The sequence below is a fragment of the Primulina tabacum genome, chromosome 8 (genome assembly GCF_025594145.1).
Source record: "Primulina tabacum isolate GXHZ01 chromosome 8, ASM2559414v2, whole genome shotgun sequence".
NCBI classification, from domain to species: domain Eukaryota; kingdom Viridiplantae; phylum Streptophyta; class Magnoliopsida; order Lamiales; family Gesneriaceae; genus Primulina; species Primulina tabacum.
Window position 1 is genome coordinate 37852246 of NC_134557.1, and position 17560 is coordinate 37869805.

Here is a 17560-nt window from a genome sequence, read left to right on the forward strand (position 1 = left end):
GTTAGGTCGATGCTACATGTGGGGGCAGTGCCCTCACATGATTTAGATGGACAAGATTCACGGTTCATTCCATCCTACATGTAGGGACACTACCCCCATGATAGAATCAAGGATCCAAATTTAGCCACACATACATGGGGTCCACTAATTTTTTTTAAAATCACATATGCGTGTGAATCTTGTCTATCTAAATCATGTGAGGGCACTGCCCCCACATGTAGCATCGACCTAACCGATTAATGTGGACGGATGCGGATGCCCTAAAAGTTTTGTTTAAGTGGATTTTTTGAAATCAAAATTTTGGTTTTTGGACTTTTATTTATATTTTTTTTAAATAACTTTTTAACATTTATTTTATGTTAAAATCGTTCAAGCGTTTTTTCAGAAAACCTTTATAGAAAATAAGAAAGACTTTTTATTATTATTTCTATTTTTATTGAGTAGATCTCTTGTGAGACGGTCTCACGAATCTTTATCTGTGAGACGGGTCAACCCTACCGATATTCACAATAAAAAGTAATACTCTTAGCATAAAAAATAATATTTTTTCATGGATGACCCAAATAAGATATCTGTCTCACAAAATACGATCAGTGAGACTGTCTCACACAAGTTTTTGTCATTTTTATTTGTACATGTATGATATGTAAGTATTCTTGTTTTTTTAGAAGATAATTAACTTAAAAAAATACCCCTAAACCTATTAATGAACAAAAAACAATCATAAACTTACATAAAAAGTATTTTACAAACGAGGTTTTATGCTTTTTTGACTTTCACATAGTTGATAATAAAAATATAACCTTCAAATACCTATAAAAAAATAAATGTTAAAATAATTATATGTCGACAAAGTTATATATTAAAATCATGATAAAATAAAGATTACATTTTAAAATTTATTTGATTTATATATTTGTTATAAAACCAATATTTATATGAGTTTCAACATCAATTCCCAAGGAAGTGCAATTTGATGCTACTTTTTTTTTTGATATCAAAATATATCTTTATTAAATCATTCATGTGATGAAAAATTATATATTTATCTGATATAAAAGCAAAAAATAAATATTATAATAAAAGATAAAAAAAAAAGATTTTGGATAGAAAAGTAGAAAATATTTTTTTTCTTTTTTTTTTGAGTAGAAAAATTTTTCTTGATAGATAATTCACTGGCAACCTCTCATTTCAGAGCAACTTGAATGGTTTGCCATCACTAATTCGCCACATCACTTCATAAGATCATCCAAAACTTCTTTTTGATACTACGACCGTTGAGATAAATGTCTGCGCATACGCAAAACGTTCCAAATTTCAATGGCATAAACGTGTGGATCTACTCCTACTACTCCTATTTTTCAGTTAATGACTCTTCGACACATTTTCTTGTTAAAATCCCACCATTTTTAATCCGAAAAAAGTTAATATTTTCTAACAAATTTAGTGTCTTTTAAATGGTTTATATGTTTGGCAGTGAAAAATAATTTCATTTTCTTGAATGCCGTTATGTTGGATGCAGTGGCGTGTTGCTACAACCCCAAAGTAAGCTTCTATTATACATTATGAATGGCTGAAAAGTGAATATTTGGGGAAAGGAGCATAATAATCACTTGTGAATGATTATCTTAGATTCTAGTTTAATTTGTTGCTGAATCTTGATATGTTTGGTGTTCTCGTCTGCATATGTTCATTTTTTATTTTAGGCACTAAGGTTAATTTGAAGCGTTAAATTGAGGCCTTGAGGGTGTCGTTCTTTAATAAGTTAGTTACTTGTAGATATCCGTGTTTCATTTTAGGCATTAGCTTGATTTGAATCAATATATCGAGGATGCTATTCCGTCTGCTGAAGATTTGTGCAATACCATCTTTATAGTGCCTATAACTGGGCTAGTTTATTATATTCTCTTCTGCAAAATATACTGAGTCTGATGGTTTTCTATTTATAATAGTAGAATTTTCAGTTTGGTGGATCTTGGAGGAAAATTTTGAAAATTAAGTGGTTTGAGCGGTATCAAAAAACTTATAAGTCAGTGTTTACTCTATTTTTAATTTCATGGAAATTCAAAAAAATTCTGAATCTTATGTAACTCAACCCAGAAACAAGATTCTTTTTCTCGATAATTCCTTAAGATTTGGTGCAAAAGAAATTCCGTAGTCTGCAGATTTTTGATAAATCCAAACTGTTTGACATTTAACTTATTTCTTATCATTGATTTTGGATGAAGATAGACAAGCTCATACTGCATACGTCCTTTGTGTATTACAGGGAAGTGACATCATTTTCCATGCCAGTTCCATTAAAAGGATATCTTGTGTCCCGCTTCAATGCTCACAAAATCTCGACGTCTCCTGTTCTTGTTGCCACTTAGCGCATAAGCCATTATTTTCAATACATCACAGGATAAATCATACGTTCCTATACAGAAAACACAATGTTTTCAAGATTACTCCTTTATCATTATTTTCTGTTGGATGCGGAGAAGGATTTTGCTTTCCCATACACAGACACATCAGAAAGGTCAAATTCCGGATACATTCATCAATTGATGTTGCCAATGCTGTTGATGTCATCAATGATTTGGGCCTGGACACTCTGACATTCCTAGCAGTGACTGTATTAATTGTTCCTGCTTTCAAAAAAATCAAAGCTAGTCCTGTAAGTTGACTTTTCCAGCTAGAAATCTTGAAATGGTGATGGAGCATCTTCAGATGTTCATGTATTTCATAAAATATTTTGGTCAAAGTTGAAATGCATCAAAACCTTAATATTTTAACTTTGCATGTTTCTGTATGAAGTAATAGATTCTTCGAGGTTGAAATTGTTTAGAATCTGTGACCAACAGAAATAGAATGCCTGTGACATTTTATGAACACGACATGTCTATAACCATATTAGCTACACTTGGCGACGTACTTGTGGATGGATACCTTTTTGTGGAAGCTATCTGATTCTATAATTTAAAGAAACGTTCATAATGCTGAATAAGAGTTGTCATTTTTTGGTGGTTGGTAGTTTCATATAGGAAATTAAATTAACAGGTGCTAACTGCTCTATTTTGTTTCAGATACTGGGTTTCTTCTTCGCAGGGATTGTGCTCAATCAACTCGGACTCATAAGAAATCTCATCGATGTTCAAATTCTATCTGAATGGGGGATTCTCTTCTTGGTAAGTTCAATAATATTTTTCCATTTGCTTTTCCTTGCATTAGCGATTGGTCTGAAACTATCCCGGTGGCTCGTTTAAATCAGAGAAATCATTTATTTTTTATTATTGGCATTGAGGCTCTGCAAGGATGTTTGGATCTGTTTCTATTCTACTCCGTCTTGTTGTCATGATGTTGATTTATCGACAAAGACAAAAAATACCAAAGATATTTCTACCAGATAAAAAATGGTACTTTAGTGTTACCTTGTCAATGTAATGAGTCAATCAATATACAGTTTTGTCAATATAGAAGCGGTTTAAGATGCTATTATAGTTGTACTTTAAAGTGATGTAATTATTGAATTGAGAATGAACTAGGTTGAGCTGTTTGATTGTCTTTTAATCAGAGAGATGAATTTCATTCTTGCTGCTCTTTCAGAAGGCCACCACGGCAATCCACTCATTCTCACTTCTACATTATGATGGTTGTGTGTCAAGAAACTTATGGAATATGTTTATGCAATTCTGAGAAGTTAGCTTGGGACATAGTGGGCTCAGACAAAAGTTACTTTAACTAGGTGTAAAATACTTGTACCGAAACTTGTTGCAGTTACATAATCAAGCTTGAAAATTTGTTTCGAACACAAGGAGGCAACAACAAAGGTTTGAAAAATGAAAGACACTTACAGCTTTCATTACTTCTAGCTAACAGTGTACAATTTGTTTGATAAATTTGGAAGTGTATATAATGACTGTTTGGTAGCATAAATGCAATGTAACAACTGGTTGATTACGCTCGAAGGTCACAAATAATGTTATTTTTTTGTTTTTGAGTATTGAATTGTGGAATAATTTTAATAGTCTTATGACTGGTATGCGAATTTCCATATGTAAAGGTGTTATAAATTTTCATTGTTTGTGATATTTTGAAGTCAGTTTTCTAAGTTGTTTAGGCTTTTAATATCGTAAAGTTCCTAGTGAAAAATGTTATCTGATATTGTCAACTAACAGATGTTTCTTGTAGTTATTTGAGATGGGTTTGGAGCTCTCACTTGATCGCTTGAGAGCTCTTGCAAAATTTGCATTTGGCCTGGGGCTAACTCAGGTATGTTTTCGCAGCTATCTAGCTAATCAAATAATCTAAAATCAAAACAAATAACATGTGTCTTATGCTGTCACGTGAACTGTTTACTAATAAAAGTGTTGGACTGTGGAGAAGATAGAATTTTAATATGCTAGATAAATCCATAACTGGCCTCTGTGAGGTATAGGGTGTGGAAACTTGGTTCTAAAAATGTAAATAATTCAAACTATGGACTAGGCAATAGTTGCTTTATTTTCATTTAAGTAGTATAACACTTGTTCATGCAAACATATCATAGATTATGTTCGGACTTTTTAAGGAACATCAAAACATGAAAGGCTATGGACTTCTTGAACTTGAAAGCCGACGCTTAATGTGAATCTTGTCAAGTTGGCTGGTTTCCAACTTGCATATCTGCATTCCGCCTGAACGTTTTAGCAGTGCATCAACTACTGCCCATTTAGGTGCAGGCACTTGATTACTTTCTTTTCTCCTATGTCAAAATATTCATCGTGTCATTGACCTTTCACTTGAGCAACCACTTATTAAAGTCTACCCTGGTGCATTTCTGCTTGCACTATATCATCAATCAGGAATATGTATCCTGCCCCAAGTCCTTTCTCAATCCACAGTTCTACCCACGTTTTTTCCCCATGCACATTTTGCCATCATGATGCCAAATTGCCAATTGTGTTTTCTTATGTTCTTCACTTGAAATGATTGTTATTTTATTATCCTTTCTGAAGAGACATCATTCGTTACTGGCCGGGATCTGGCCACAATTTGGTTTTTGTACCCCAATTATGACTCTTAATTCGGATGTGACTACCATGTAGAGTATACTCACTTAGCTACCAAATGTTCATCCCCAAAGCTCACTTTTCTTGTGTAGGAAAATGTGTTATCGCTTTTTAACTAATGAAACCTCAATACAATATCTTGGTTTTTTTTCCACATGTTACATCTCTTATAAAATTAAGCTTCTGGTGGAGACTCGCACATCCTAACCCTTTCAGCTGTAATATTGTACGAATGCTAGTAAAATTTTGTATAACTCAGTTTTGTTTATGGTTTTTCTCTATTGAAGGTTTTACTATCAACTCTCGCTTTCACGGCGTTTGAGCTTCCCCCGAACGGTGCTGTCGGAACAAGAATTTTGGAGTTTTTGTTTCACTCAAGACCTGACTTGGTAAGAAATTTTTTTACCAGCTCACTGTTCGAAAACATGGAGTTCAATCATGGTTGACAAAATTTTGAAACAATAATTCGAAAAATTACTAATACTGTTGTTTTTCTCCAGCTGTGGCAAGTTGATGTTTATCAATCATACTAGCTTATGTCAAATTGGCATTTGACTGAATGAAGTGTAGAAAAAAGGAGAGAAAAATATAGAAATAAAAACTTAATATTTTCTTCAAGGACAGTGGTACAGATGATTAGGAAAATTAGAGAGCAATTCTAAGACAAATTTTGAGGACCAGAGAGCAATTCTAGAAATATTTTAGGACCATAAAATCAGAATAAATTAGAAATTCTTTAACTTTTCTGATTTATGCTTGTTTTCTTATCTATTCAAAAGACCAAAAAAATGGCAAACAATCCCTTAATTGTCTCATTTAACAATTATTTCTTCTTTAAGATCCTCTAGAGCTGCGTCATTAGTGTTTACACTGTTCCTATTTTAATATTCACAGGTGAATTCCTAAGTGTGTAACCTGTTACAATACTCGTGCATATTATGATTATTGATCTGTCAACAGTCAATTATTGTAACCTCATGCATTGATGTCTTTTCCATGCATTAAACATATAATGTATGAGTTAAGCACCGAGATGCCTGATGTCTTGATTTACTTTTTAAGTTACTGTTATTTTCTTCTGTTAAACCTGCAAGAGAGTTGTCAAAAATTGTAGGTCAATATCCGAAGTGTCGATGAAGCTGTTGTAATTGGTGCTGCGCTTTCATTGTCATCTTCAGCCTTTGTTCTTCAGGTACTTCAGCTTAAATGCTTAGAGGAAAGGATTTTTTTTTTGTATTCGGCCACTTATAAAAGTGCACATTACTTTCTAAAAGATGCCTGATTGTTCTCTAATATTTCATTGACTTTTTAATCTCCATTTTGTGCCATCTAATCTAAGCTGTTTAACTTTTAAGGTGGTAGTGCGCGCATGGAACTCTTATTTGAATATCATTTTGAACCTTTATCATATATAAAGCTATATTACGTGCAAACTAATTCATCATGAAATAATTTGATTCTTATGTCAAAAAGAAATAGTATGATTGTCGAGTTTTGTGGTACCGGTTAGAAATTATTAGTTCGTAAAACTATGATGATTATAAACTGCTGTATTGCATGTTTTTTCTTTCGGAACCATGTCTCACTTTAAATTCTAGATATTCTTTTATGAAGAATTAATTAGCTAAGGTATAAATAAATATGTCAGTACTGGATTAAAATTTTAAACCATTAGCACTCATACTTGAGTCAGCGATTCCTTGGCCAAAGCAGTTATTTGTACGCATCATTGTTGTGTCTGTCATGTAAACACATATACATTTTTTGTTGTTTAGAATTGAGAGTGTGATCTTTAGTACAAAATATTCAGCTATTATAATGCCATTTTGAAACATATTGCAGTGTCTAAAGCCTAACACCAAGATGTAATATTATCATTTTCTTGAAGTAGTTAGCTTTCTTCTCAAGGAGCTATTGAGCATGCTAATAGTTTTGTACCATGTGCTAATGCTAATAGTTTTGTACCATGTGCTGACACTAGTTTTAACTATCCTCATTTGGAAGACCTTTGAATCGTATTTCTTTACTTATAATGATGGTGGTGGGGACTGTGGACTGTAATATGCTCAAGTTTAATCTGTATGCGTTTTAGGGGATATGGCTGTATCAGATTTCTTTTCTTCAATATGATGCTTGTTTGTGATTCAGTCTCAGCATCTCTAATATTAAGAAATGAAGAGACTACTCTTGTTTTGATGCAACCAAATTGCTAATATATAAGGCCCTTTTGTATGAGTACACTTTAATTGGTTCATTTGTTCAGTCTTTTAGGATGGTTTAATACCATCATATCTGGCTCTTGAGTCTTAGTGACATTATTCTTACATGTAATATATAGCTTCTCGCAGAGAAGGGAGAACTTCCCACTAAATTTGGCTCGGCAACACTGGGCATACTTTTATTGCAGGTTCTCAATTTCATTTTCTTTGTCACTCGTTTCATGTATTTTCTACATATTTCTTGTCATGCTGTTGCTTCCCTTTTTTTCCCTGAACTTGTCGGGCCGGTCTTACTCAATTCTTCTTAACATGTGAAGTCTATAACCTTTTTTTGATAATACTATGCATATTTGTAGGACATTGCTGTTGTCCCGCTTCTTGTTATACTGCCGGTGTTGGAAAGCCAGGTAGATTAAATACTTTTTCTTTCAAGCATCCTAATGCTGCTAACTCAACTTCTACTGGCACTTCAATATGTAAAATCTGCAGAATTTCACGCAAGAAAGTATTTGGCCAATGCTAGCTGAAGAAAGTTTAAAAGCTTTAGGTGGACTAGGTTTGCTTTCTCTAGGAGGAAAGTTTCTTCTGAGGCGGGTTTTTGAGGTCTGTGTGTTTTGAGGAGAATAAATTTGCAGATGCATTCTCGTTTATGCTGTGGTTGTTGTATCTTGGTTGTTGATTGCAGGTTGTTGCGGATACAAGAAGTTCAGAAGCTTTTGTTGCCCTCTGCTTGCTGACTGTTTCTGGGACATCACTTATAACACAGAAGTTGGGCTTCAGTGACACGGTTTGATTTCGTTTCTTTGCAAACTGATGGAGATAGGACTGATATAAACACACTTGTCAAGTTTAAGATTTCAATTTTGTTTAGGGTATATTACATTGAAACATGTCCAAATTATGGACATTCTTTGTCTCCCTAGAGGATGTTAACATTTTGATAGATTTGGAGATTAGGTTGATGTGAACAAGTTATTTTATGGTGCATTGTTAACACTTCTGAACCTTAGTATAGGTAGATGTGATTATGTTATTTTGAGAGGTTTGAGTAATTTGGCCCCGAAGCATGAGAAGTAGATGTAATGTTCTTGTATTTCATTTGCAGCTAGGAGCTTTTCTAGCTGGGACCCTTCTAGCGGAAACAAACTTCCGCACGCAGATTGAAGCTGACATTAGGCCATTTAGAGGATTACTTCTTGGGTTATTTTTTTTGACGACTGGGACTTCTATTGATACACAGGTATTTATTTGTTTTTCAATTTTATCGTATATTACCTTAATTCATCTTAATGAGTCACTTCAGTACTATTGAAGGTATAATTATAGTGAAAGAGAGCATAGCATGTAAGATTGCAAAATTTATGTGGTTCGGACACAAAGGTCTATATTCACTGCACAATGCCTAGAGGGCTTATATTAATCCTCTCTTAATTTAGAATAAATTTGTCACTTAACATCAAATCTGATTCCAAAATATATTCTTTAGCAACTACCTTTACCTTCACATAAACTTCTTCACAACTGTTATTTTTTCACCTCGCCTTTGTCCTTAGAAAGTTGGTAACATGTTTTACAATTGTACTTGTTTTGGACAGCTTCTTATCCGAGAATGGCCAAATGTATTTTCACTCTTGGCGGGGTTGATAACTATCAAGACATTGATTATAACAGCAATAGGTCCACGAGTTGGACTAACTCTCCAAGAGAGTGTAAGGATAGGGTTGCTTCTTTCCCAGGGAGGTGAATTTGGATTTGTTGTTTTCTCTTTAGCAAACAGGTAACTTGTAATTTTTCTAGCTTGAGTGCAATGATCCTTATTTGGGTTTCCTATTACAGGCTAACTTTTATACCCTTTCATAGGCTTGGCGTGCTGCCACTAGAGCTGAATAAACTTCTCATAATTGTTGTTGTTCTGTCTATGGCACTGACCCCCCTACTCAATGAAGTAGGAAGAAAGGCAGCTGATTTTATTGGTGAAAAGTTTGAAAATGAGAGGGTAAGTCTCTGAAAACCAACACAATAATTAACATGGTTAAATTAACTAGACAAGTTAATTTGTACCTAAAACAACTATCTTGTGGTGTAAACATCCACACTGGCAACAAATTCTTGACAGAGAACACTTAGTGGAATGATTAGCTAAAGGACATGTCACTCCTTTGTATCTTTCATCGGTGCATTTTTGGGCAATCTACAGGGTGTGAAATCCTGATATATGAGTGCTAAGACAGCTTTGTTTTTCTCTTGTTAGTTCAATTTCTTAAGAAGCAAACCTATCTGAAATTTGTAAATGAATACTTTTGAGTTATTGATTGAAACATTATGATGATGCAGAAAACCGATGAGTCAGTAAATTTTGATGCCAGCGACCCTATTGTTATAGTTGGATTTGGACAAAAAGCTCAGGTACAGCAGTTAATAAACTATTTGTTTAGCTGAACTGCATTAATCGATTTTGATCGACAATTTCTCCTGGTCAAGGTTCTTGCCAATTTCTTGTCCACTCCATTGGCTTCTGGCATAGATGGTGATGCAGGATGGCCGTATATTGCTTTTGATCTTGACCCCTCTGTTGTGAAGGTAAGTGTTGAGAAAATCACATGAGAATGAAAAATATCGGTTTTTGCAAGGAACCAAAAATGTTAAAAAAAAAATTTATTATTTTTTTACCATAAAATGTTATGAAATTTTTAGGTGTAGTGCTTGCTTGTCTGGTCGTGTGTAGCACACTATAATCGTGCTTGGTAATATGGTCCTGTGGTTGTAAAATCTTACAGCTCCCATATCTTTGAGAGGAAAAGATAACATAGTACACGGTCCTAGCAATAATTTTAACGGAATCAGATCTTAGTTGTCGTGCTTTTCTTGGAAATTGTTTCAAATTAATACTAAAAAGTTGATTATGTTAGAATTTTGCAGCATTTTCCCATGAATCTAAAACATATTTTCTCTGTGTTCAAGACAAATTTTATCTTATGATTTGATTAGAAGTTTCTTTTTTGTTTTTACCTTTACAGGCATCTAGAAAACTTGGTTTCCCAGTCCTTTATGGTGATGGCTCCCGCCCAGCAGTTTTGCAGTCTGCTGGTATCGGTTCCCCCAAAGCAGTGATGGTCATGTATACAGGGAAGAAGAAAACAACCGAGGCTGTTCAGAGGATTCGTCTTGCCTTCCCTGGGGTAAATTAGTCTGTATTTGAAACCATCCATTTCATTCCTACTTAAAAAAAACAGGCAACAAATGGGAGTAGGTAGGCCAGACCCGAAATATTGTTTATATTAAGCCAAAATATTTTGCCAAGGGGGAGGGAGTTGGACCTGACCTTTAGTAAAAATTTGGAACTACCACAGGAACAGAATAGCCAATTTACTTGTTCATGTCTGGAAGGTGAAAGATCATCCATATTCTTAAATCCCTCTGGTTTGCTAATTAGTATCTATTAATCATGAAGATTGGCATTTCATACAGAAATTTACTTGAATGCTTTACCAAAGCTATAGGTTTCGTTTGGTAGGTTTGTATTCTTTAACATTTGACATCACAGGTTCCTATATATGCTTGGGCTCGGGACATGATGCACCTCTTAGATTTGAAGAAAGCCGGTGCAACTGATGCGATTTTTGAAAATGCAGAGGTATCCCTGATCCCAATTCTTAACGAGAAACATTTTAGAATGATCAAGCGTTTAGACTCGGGTTTTTTGTTTTTTGTTTTTGCAGTCAAGTTTACAGCTGGGCTCTAAACTTTTGAAGGGACTCGGTGTTATGTCTGATGATGTTAGCTTTCTGAGCCAGCTTGTACGAGATTCGATGGAGTCACAAGCTCAAGACGCTTTAGATAGGACTGATGATCCCAAGTTGAATATCATGAAGCCATTGCAGGTACTTAATGCACTTAAAACACATATCACAGCTATTTCGCATATGCTCTAACTTCTAGAAAAAGTGGTTTCTAACATGATATGAGAGGACGGAGGTCTCAATTTCAAAACTCCTAGTTTTCAAATCCTTTTATATTTGGTTGAATTGGTTTTGGGTGATTTTTCTGGCGTTTTTCTGCACAACACCTGATTGACGTCAGCGCATATGCAGTAGATATAAAGTTGGGACGTACATTCCCTAGTCTCCGACTTATAAGCTAAGGAGACCTTTAAAATGTAAATTTTTGCAAACCATCCCTCATAAGCCAGCTTTTAGGAAATCTGGTTCCAACAACACTCCCTGGATTATTGAAAATTTTCCCCTTAAAATTTGCAAGGATTGCAGCTTCTGTAGTATTATTGTGCTATTGCATTTGTATACAAGCTTGGTGCACAAATTTTCAATGCCACTTAATTGTTTTTGAAAGGTGAGAGTGGTGGACTCAATCGGTGCACCTCCCTATTCTAGTGAAGGTGAACTACGGATGGTTAAACGAGCAAATGAAGACGTAACATTGGACTCACCCACGAGTACAAATCAGTCTTATGATAGCGAGCTTGACTTGAATGACAAAGAAGCTAATGGCGTCCTGTACTGTGAAATTGATGCTGAAAACAATACACAATCTCACACCGACGGAGATTACATGAAGAATCCAGTAGGTGTTACCAGTGAGGATACCTAGTGGTTTCTGAGGCATTTCTAAACACGAAATCATTGGTCTTCCCGTTCGAGGTGTGTATCTTGATGATTGAGGATATGAAGAGGAGCCTGAAAAATACCAAATTTTGCTAAATTCAGTTTTTTTTTCTTTTTTATTACCAAAACACAGTCGTACGTGTACATGGAAACACTGCCTTAATCCAAGAAGCATTTTGGTTCTTCTCATTTCTGTATATTACAACTCTGCTGGACCCAATAGAAAATTCATCCACATGTCAAATATTATTTGTCCTGTAGCAATAGCTCATCGACAAAAAAAATACCCCACAACATTTTGCATTTTTTTTGGGAGTGCCAGTGGGCAAAACTAAACTTAAAGTTCAAACAATATAATTCATCTGTCTAAACAACAAATTCAAGAAAATCTGTTGCCATAACATCCATACCAAAATATTTAGCTACAAGGATTTAAATGGCGTTTTTTTCCTTATTTTCTACCATAGAAGCTACAGCTTGTTTACGAAGTATTCGACATCGATAGAGATAAATAATCATCATTCAGAGGAGCTAATCAATCATCACCAGAAACTGCTTTTGCTTCTTCCATCTGTATACTGCTTCCAAAAAATCTTAATGGTCGTTGATCGTATTTCTTCAAGGAAAATGTAGTCGACATACTCGTCGTAACCTGCCGGCCATCCTAGGTTTCTACATGCCTCCGCTTCTTGAGTTTCTTTGGGAGCTTGACGTGCACCAAATCAACATTCCCAAGCTCACCAAAGCTGCTTTCCATGTTCAACCACTCCTCCAAAATTCAGGCGCAGAAGTTCTAAAACAGCTAAGGGCTCTTTCGAAAATAGCTCGAGCAAACCGAAGACATTTTCTCTTCTGTTCATCTTCGCTTCCATGTGCATCTGAGGCCGGTGAGTCCTTCTCCATAGCAGATGCCTCAAACTTAGCATAACTAATCCACACCTTCAAGTGTTTTGTGCGGTTCAAAAGCCTCTCATAAAGGGCTCTATCTCTTTCACACTCAACGACTCTGATATTTCAAAGTCAATGTATGCTTTCCATAACACTTCTGGCATATCTAGTGCAGTGCAGGTTGCTCGATTGTGAGCTCGAAAAGAGCTCTGGCTAGTTCGGTTTCATACAAGGACCTTTCTAACTCGGCAAACCTGCTCCAGGCATAATAGTTCTCAGGTGACCACTCCAAATACTTTCCATACAGCTTTAGACAACGATCTAAGTTACCAAGTTAATGTACTATTTAAATAACTTATCTTTGGGAGCCCTACCAATTGCTGACCCCAAGATTCGTTATGCCCGAACAATATCTAACCGACATATCTCAAACTGCGAGGCCATTGACCAAATCTTCGCAAACGAAAATTTGTCATGAAGAATTGTCTCGAGGCACAAGTTCTACATGTCTCTGGTGCGATCCACGTCCTGGGCATCAAGCTTTTCGTACAAAATAGAACTGATCCGCTAGTAGATGTATGGCCGTCAATATTGCTTCTCTTGTGAGGGAGGAATGTTTGCAACACCCTCTCATATTCATCCTCAATCCTGTTTTTATCTCCGACACTCTCCTCCAACATTATGTAATCTAACCAAGCGTCATAGTTAAGTGGGTTTTTCCAAACTTCATCTTAATACTTTTGGGATATCAGATAAACGTATTAATATAGCAGTTGAACATCATAAGTAATATTAACAATGAATAAGATGGACATCAATATTTATAGTGGTTCACCCCAAGATTGAGCGACGTCCACTCTAAATATCTCAAGGAGATCACTTCTTTATTAATAACAAAGAAACAAAAGAATTGAGAATAAAAAATATTTCACTCAGAACACTGTTTTTAACACCCACTTTCTCTCCACTAATACTATTCCTTCCAAGGATAAACACTCCTTAAAAAATCTCACACTAAATCATTTATCTTACTTCTACACTTGTGATTGTAGAAGATAGGATTTTGTGTTTTGGTGTGATTTTGAAATAAAGAATGTATGTGTGTATTTATAGGTGAAGTTTAGGGAAGAAAACAAAAACTAAAACATCATTATTTACATAATCAAACCAACCATTTTTGACTAACCATATGTTAATTATTTGTCAAAGTGTGTGTTGTTGAATTCAAATATGGTTGCTTGAATATTAGCAATTCTCCCCCTCAAGCACATTTTGTGAATTCAATCATAACTGCAACAGTTCTGTAGTATTCCAACTTCCATTTTGGCAATGTCTTGGCCATCATATCAGATCCGTTTTCATATGTGTGGATTTTTTCAAGTTTTAACAACTTCTTCTCCAATACATTCCATATCCAATGATAGCGAACATCAATATGCTTTGATCTTGAATGCTTTGAAGGATTCTTTTCAAGATGAATTGTATTCTGACTGTCGCAGAACAACTTGTATTGATCTTGCACAAAACATAATTCCTCCAAAAACCCTTTCATCCATAACAGCTCCTTGCATACCTCGGTTGCTGCAATGAAAACTCCGCTTCAGTGGTTGACAATGCTACACACTTTTGCAACTTTGACTGCCATGACACATCTCCTCCTGCAAATGTAATGAGGTATTCTGATGTGGATTTTCGGGAGTCAACATCACCTGCCATGTCTGCGTAGCCTACAAGCTCAATTTTGGATCCTCCAAAACTCAATCTATGTTTAGAGGTTCTACATAGATATCTGAATATCCATTTTACTGCAGCACAATGTTCCTTTCATGGTTTTGAAATGAATCTACTCACTACACCTACAGAATGAGCTAAATCCGGTTGAATACATACCATGGCTTACATCAGACTTCCAACAGCTGAAGCATATGGGACAATTTTCATTTCTTCTCCTCATCCTCTGTAATAAGACTCTGCCTTGAGTTCATCTTGAAGTAGTTGGCAAGAGGACATACTACCACTTTGGCCCGGTCCATGTTGAACCTCTGAAATACATTCTCAATATACTCCTCCTGCGACAACCAGGTCTTCTTGGCATAGCTGTCTCGATGGATTTTCACGCCCATAATTCTTTTTGTTGGGCCCAAGTCTTTCATAGAAAAAAATCTTGCTTAGTTGCTTCATTAGATCTTTTATTTCAGAAGCATCTTTGCGAACAATCAACAAGTCATCTACTTAGATAAGAAGCACCATAAAATCATCATCAGAGGTATTTTTTATAAACATACAATGGTCTGCATTGATTTTCTTGAATCCTTGTTGAGTTATAACAGATTCAAACTTCTTGTACCACTGTCTCGGTGCTTGCTTGAGACTGTACAAACTCTTTTTTAATCTGCACACGAGGTCCTCTTTCCTCTTCTCGGCAAACCCCTCTGGTTGCTCCATGTAGGTTTCTTCCTCCAAATCCCCATGAAGGAATGCGGTCTTGACATCCATTTGTTCCACCTCCAGATCAAGCTCAGCTTCTAATCCTAGCACAATCCGGATGGATGCCATCTTCAACACAGGTGAAAATAGTTCGTCAAAGTCGATCCCATGTTTTTGTCCGAGACCTTTGACGACAATTATAGATTTGAATCTTGGTTGATTACTGTGTTCTTCGTGCTTCAACCAGAACACCCATTTATTCTTCAACGCTTTCTTACCTTTCGGCAGTTTCACTAGCTCAAATGTCACATTCTCATGCAAGGATTGACTTTCATCTTTCATAGCCTCTATCCGCTTATCCTTGTGTTAATTGGTAATAGCTTCCTCGAAGCTCTCTAGTTCTCTCCCTTGAGTTAGCAGAATATCTGGTTGAGGGTCGCACTTCTCTTCCAGAACGTATAGTCATGGTACCATGAGAACTTTCTGTTAGTGGTTCACTGTGAACATGGATCTCATCATCATCCTCATGATCATTATGCAATTCTTGATCTTCAACTGGTTGTGGATTTACTGTTGAAGGCCACCATTCCAGATCTTGTTCAGATCCAGAATTATCAGCTCCCATAGTATCCAAAAATTCATTCTCTTGAAATACGTCATCATGATTTCTTATAGGATTTTTGAGATCTGTATTATAAAATTTGAAATCAAGTTGATCATTGCCATAGCTTATAAATATTCATTTTCTTGTTTTGACATCTAACTTATGTCATTCATCTTTTGGTATATGAACATAAGCAACACAACCAAATACCTGCAAATGATTATAGGAAACTTTTTTGCCTTGCCACACCTGCTCCGGGACATCGTAATTGAGAGGAACACAAGGTGAACGATTCAATATATATGCAATAGCAACCATGACCTCACCTCAAAATTTCTTAGTCAGCTTTGCATGTGAGAGCATGCTTCTGACTCTTTCTGCCAAAGTTTTATTCATCCTCTCTGCTAATCCGTTAAGTTGCGATGTCTTTGGTGGTGTCATTTGATGTCTGATTCCGTTTTTTTTGCATATATCATCAAATGTTCCAATGTATTCTCCTCGATTATCTGTTCGAATACATTTTAATTTTATGCATGTTTGTCGTTCAACCAAGTTTAGAAAATTATTGAATGTTTCCGCAACTTGATCCTTGGTTTTGAGTGTCCACACCCAAATTTTTCGAGAATGATCATCGATAAAAGTTACCCTGTACCTCGCTCCTCCGATTGACAATGGCATCAGACCACATAAACTGAGTGCACTAGATCTAGAATTTTATCGGCTCTGCTAGGAGGTGAACATTTGAATGATATCCTATTTTGTTTTCCGACTAAGCAGTTTGTGCATTGTTTCATATGAATCTGCTTTACACCGGGCAGAACTTACTTGCTCATAAAGTGTGTAAGATTCTTTTCACTTATGTGACCAAGACGTCGGTGCCACAACTCTGTTGAGTTTTCTTCCCCTGTGTAGTTTACACATTCGGAATGATTTTCCTGAACTACATACAGTTTAACATCTTTAATCCTTTTGCCACCAGAAGTGATCCTCTTGAAATATTACATACCCCATTTTGGAAGATTGTGCAGAAACCTTCTTCATCGAGTCTTTCGACCGATATCTGACTCAGGCGCATATCTGGTACATGTCTGACGTCTTTCAGGATCAGTGTAGAGCCATCCACGGTAGTCAAGCTCACATCTCCCTTTCCCACGTCCCTGGATAAGTCGTTATTCCATATCCTCACCACACCAAAGTCCTCTTTGTGTGTAGGATGTAAAGCATTCTCTTCGAGATGTGACGTGGACTGTTGCTCCACTATCGATCACCCAACCAGTTACTTGAGTTGCCAAATTTACGGACTCATGATCTAGCTCGTGAACAACATTGAATTCGTCAATGGTGTTTGTTTGCTCATCGTCGGTTTCATATTTGTTTTTCGGTTGCCGATATAATATGTCCGTTTTCTCTACAGCAATAACACTTTATGTTGGCATATCTCCATGAAGACTTGTTTCTTCTTGGCTTCTAATTTGTGTTTTTCTTGATCTTGCTTCTCCCCCTTGACTCAGCAGCCAAAACATCTTACTGTGAGGTAGAGGATCCTTGAGATCTCCGCCTCATCTCTTCATTCAAGATACGACTCTTGATTAAATCCATATCCACGACTCCTTCTGGTACTGTGTTCATGAGTGATACCTTCAAAGTCTCCCAAGACTCTGGCAATGAAGTTAGCACGATCGAGCTATAACCTCGTCATCAAGTTTTATGCTCATACTTGATAAATAATCCACGAATCCTTGAATCTTATACAGATGATCTGCGACCAGA

General features: G+C 35.9%; 1 protein-coding gene and 1 pseudogene across 2 annotated transcripts; one reads left to right on the forward strand and one right to left on the reverse strand.

Annotated features, from left to right (window-relative positions):
- The first annotated feature begins 1183 nt into the window (after positions 1 to 1183).
- On the forward strand, positions 1184 to 12060 carry LOC142554057 (K(+) efflux antiporter 3, chloroplastic-like). 2 transcript variants are annotated; one of them, XM_075664675.1, is made up of 20 exons: positions 1184 to 1545; positions 2270 to 2659; positions 3069 to 3170; positions 4174 to 4254; positions 5321 to 5422; positions 6148 to 6225; positions 7372 to 7440; positions 7609 to 7659; positions 7742 to 7855; positions 7938 to 8039; positions 8358 to 8492; positions 8848 to 9029; positions 9113 to 9248; positions 9587 to 9658; positions 9734 to 9832; positions 10270 to 10431; positions 10797 to 10886; positions 10972 to 11133; positions 11600 to 11645; positions 11679 to 12060. In XM_075664675.1, the coding sequence occupies exons 1-20, from the start codon at positions 1510 to 1512 to the stop codon at positions 11855 to 11857; spliced, it is 2388 nt and encodes a 795-aa protein (XP_075520790.1). In that variant the 5' UTR covers positions 1184 to 1509; the 3' UTR covers positions 11858 to 12060. The 2 variants fall into 2 exon arrangements, with proteins under 2 accessions (XP_075520790.1, XP_075520789.1); XM_075664674.1 differs by having other exon boundaries at positions 1186 to 1545; positions 11600 to 12060.
- A 342-nt stretch (positions 12061 to 12402) lies between these two features.
- Positions 12403 to 13490, reverse strand: LOC142554744 (pre-mRNA-splicing factor clf1-like; annotated as a pseudogene).
- Positions 13491 to 17560: the final 4070 nt, after the last annotated feature.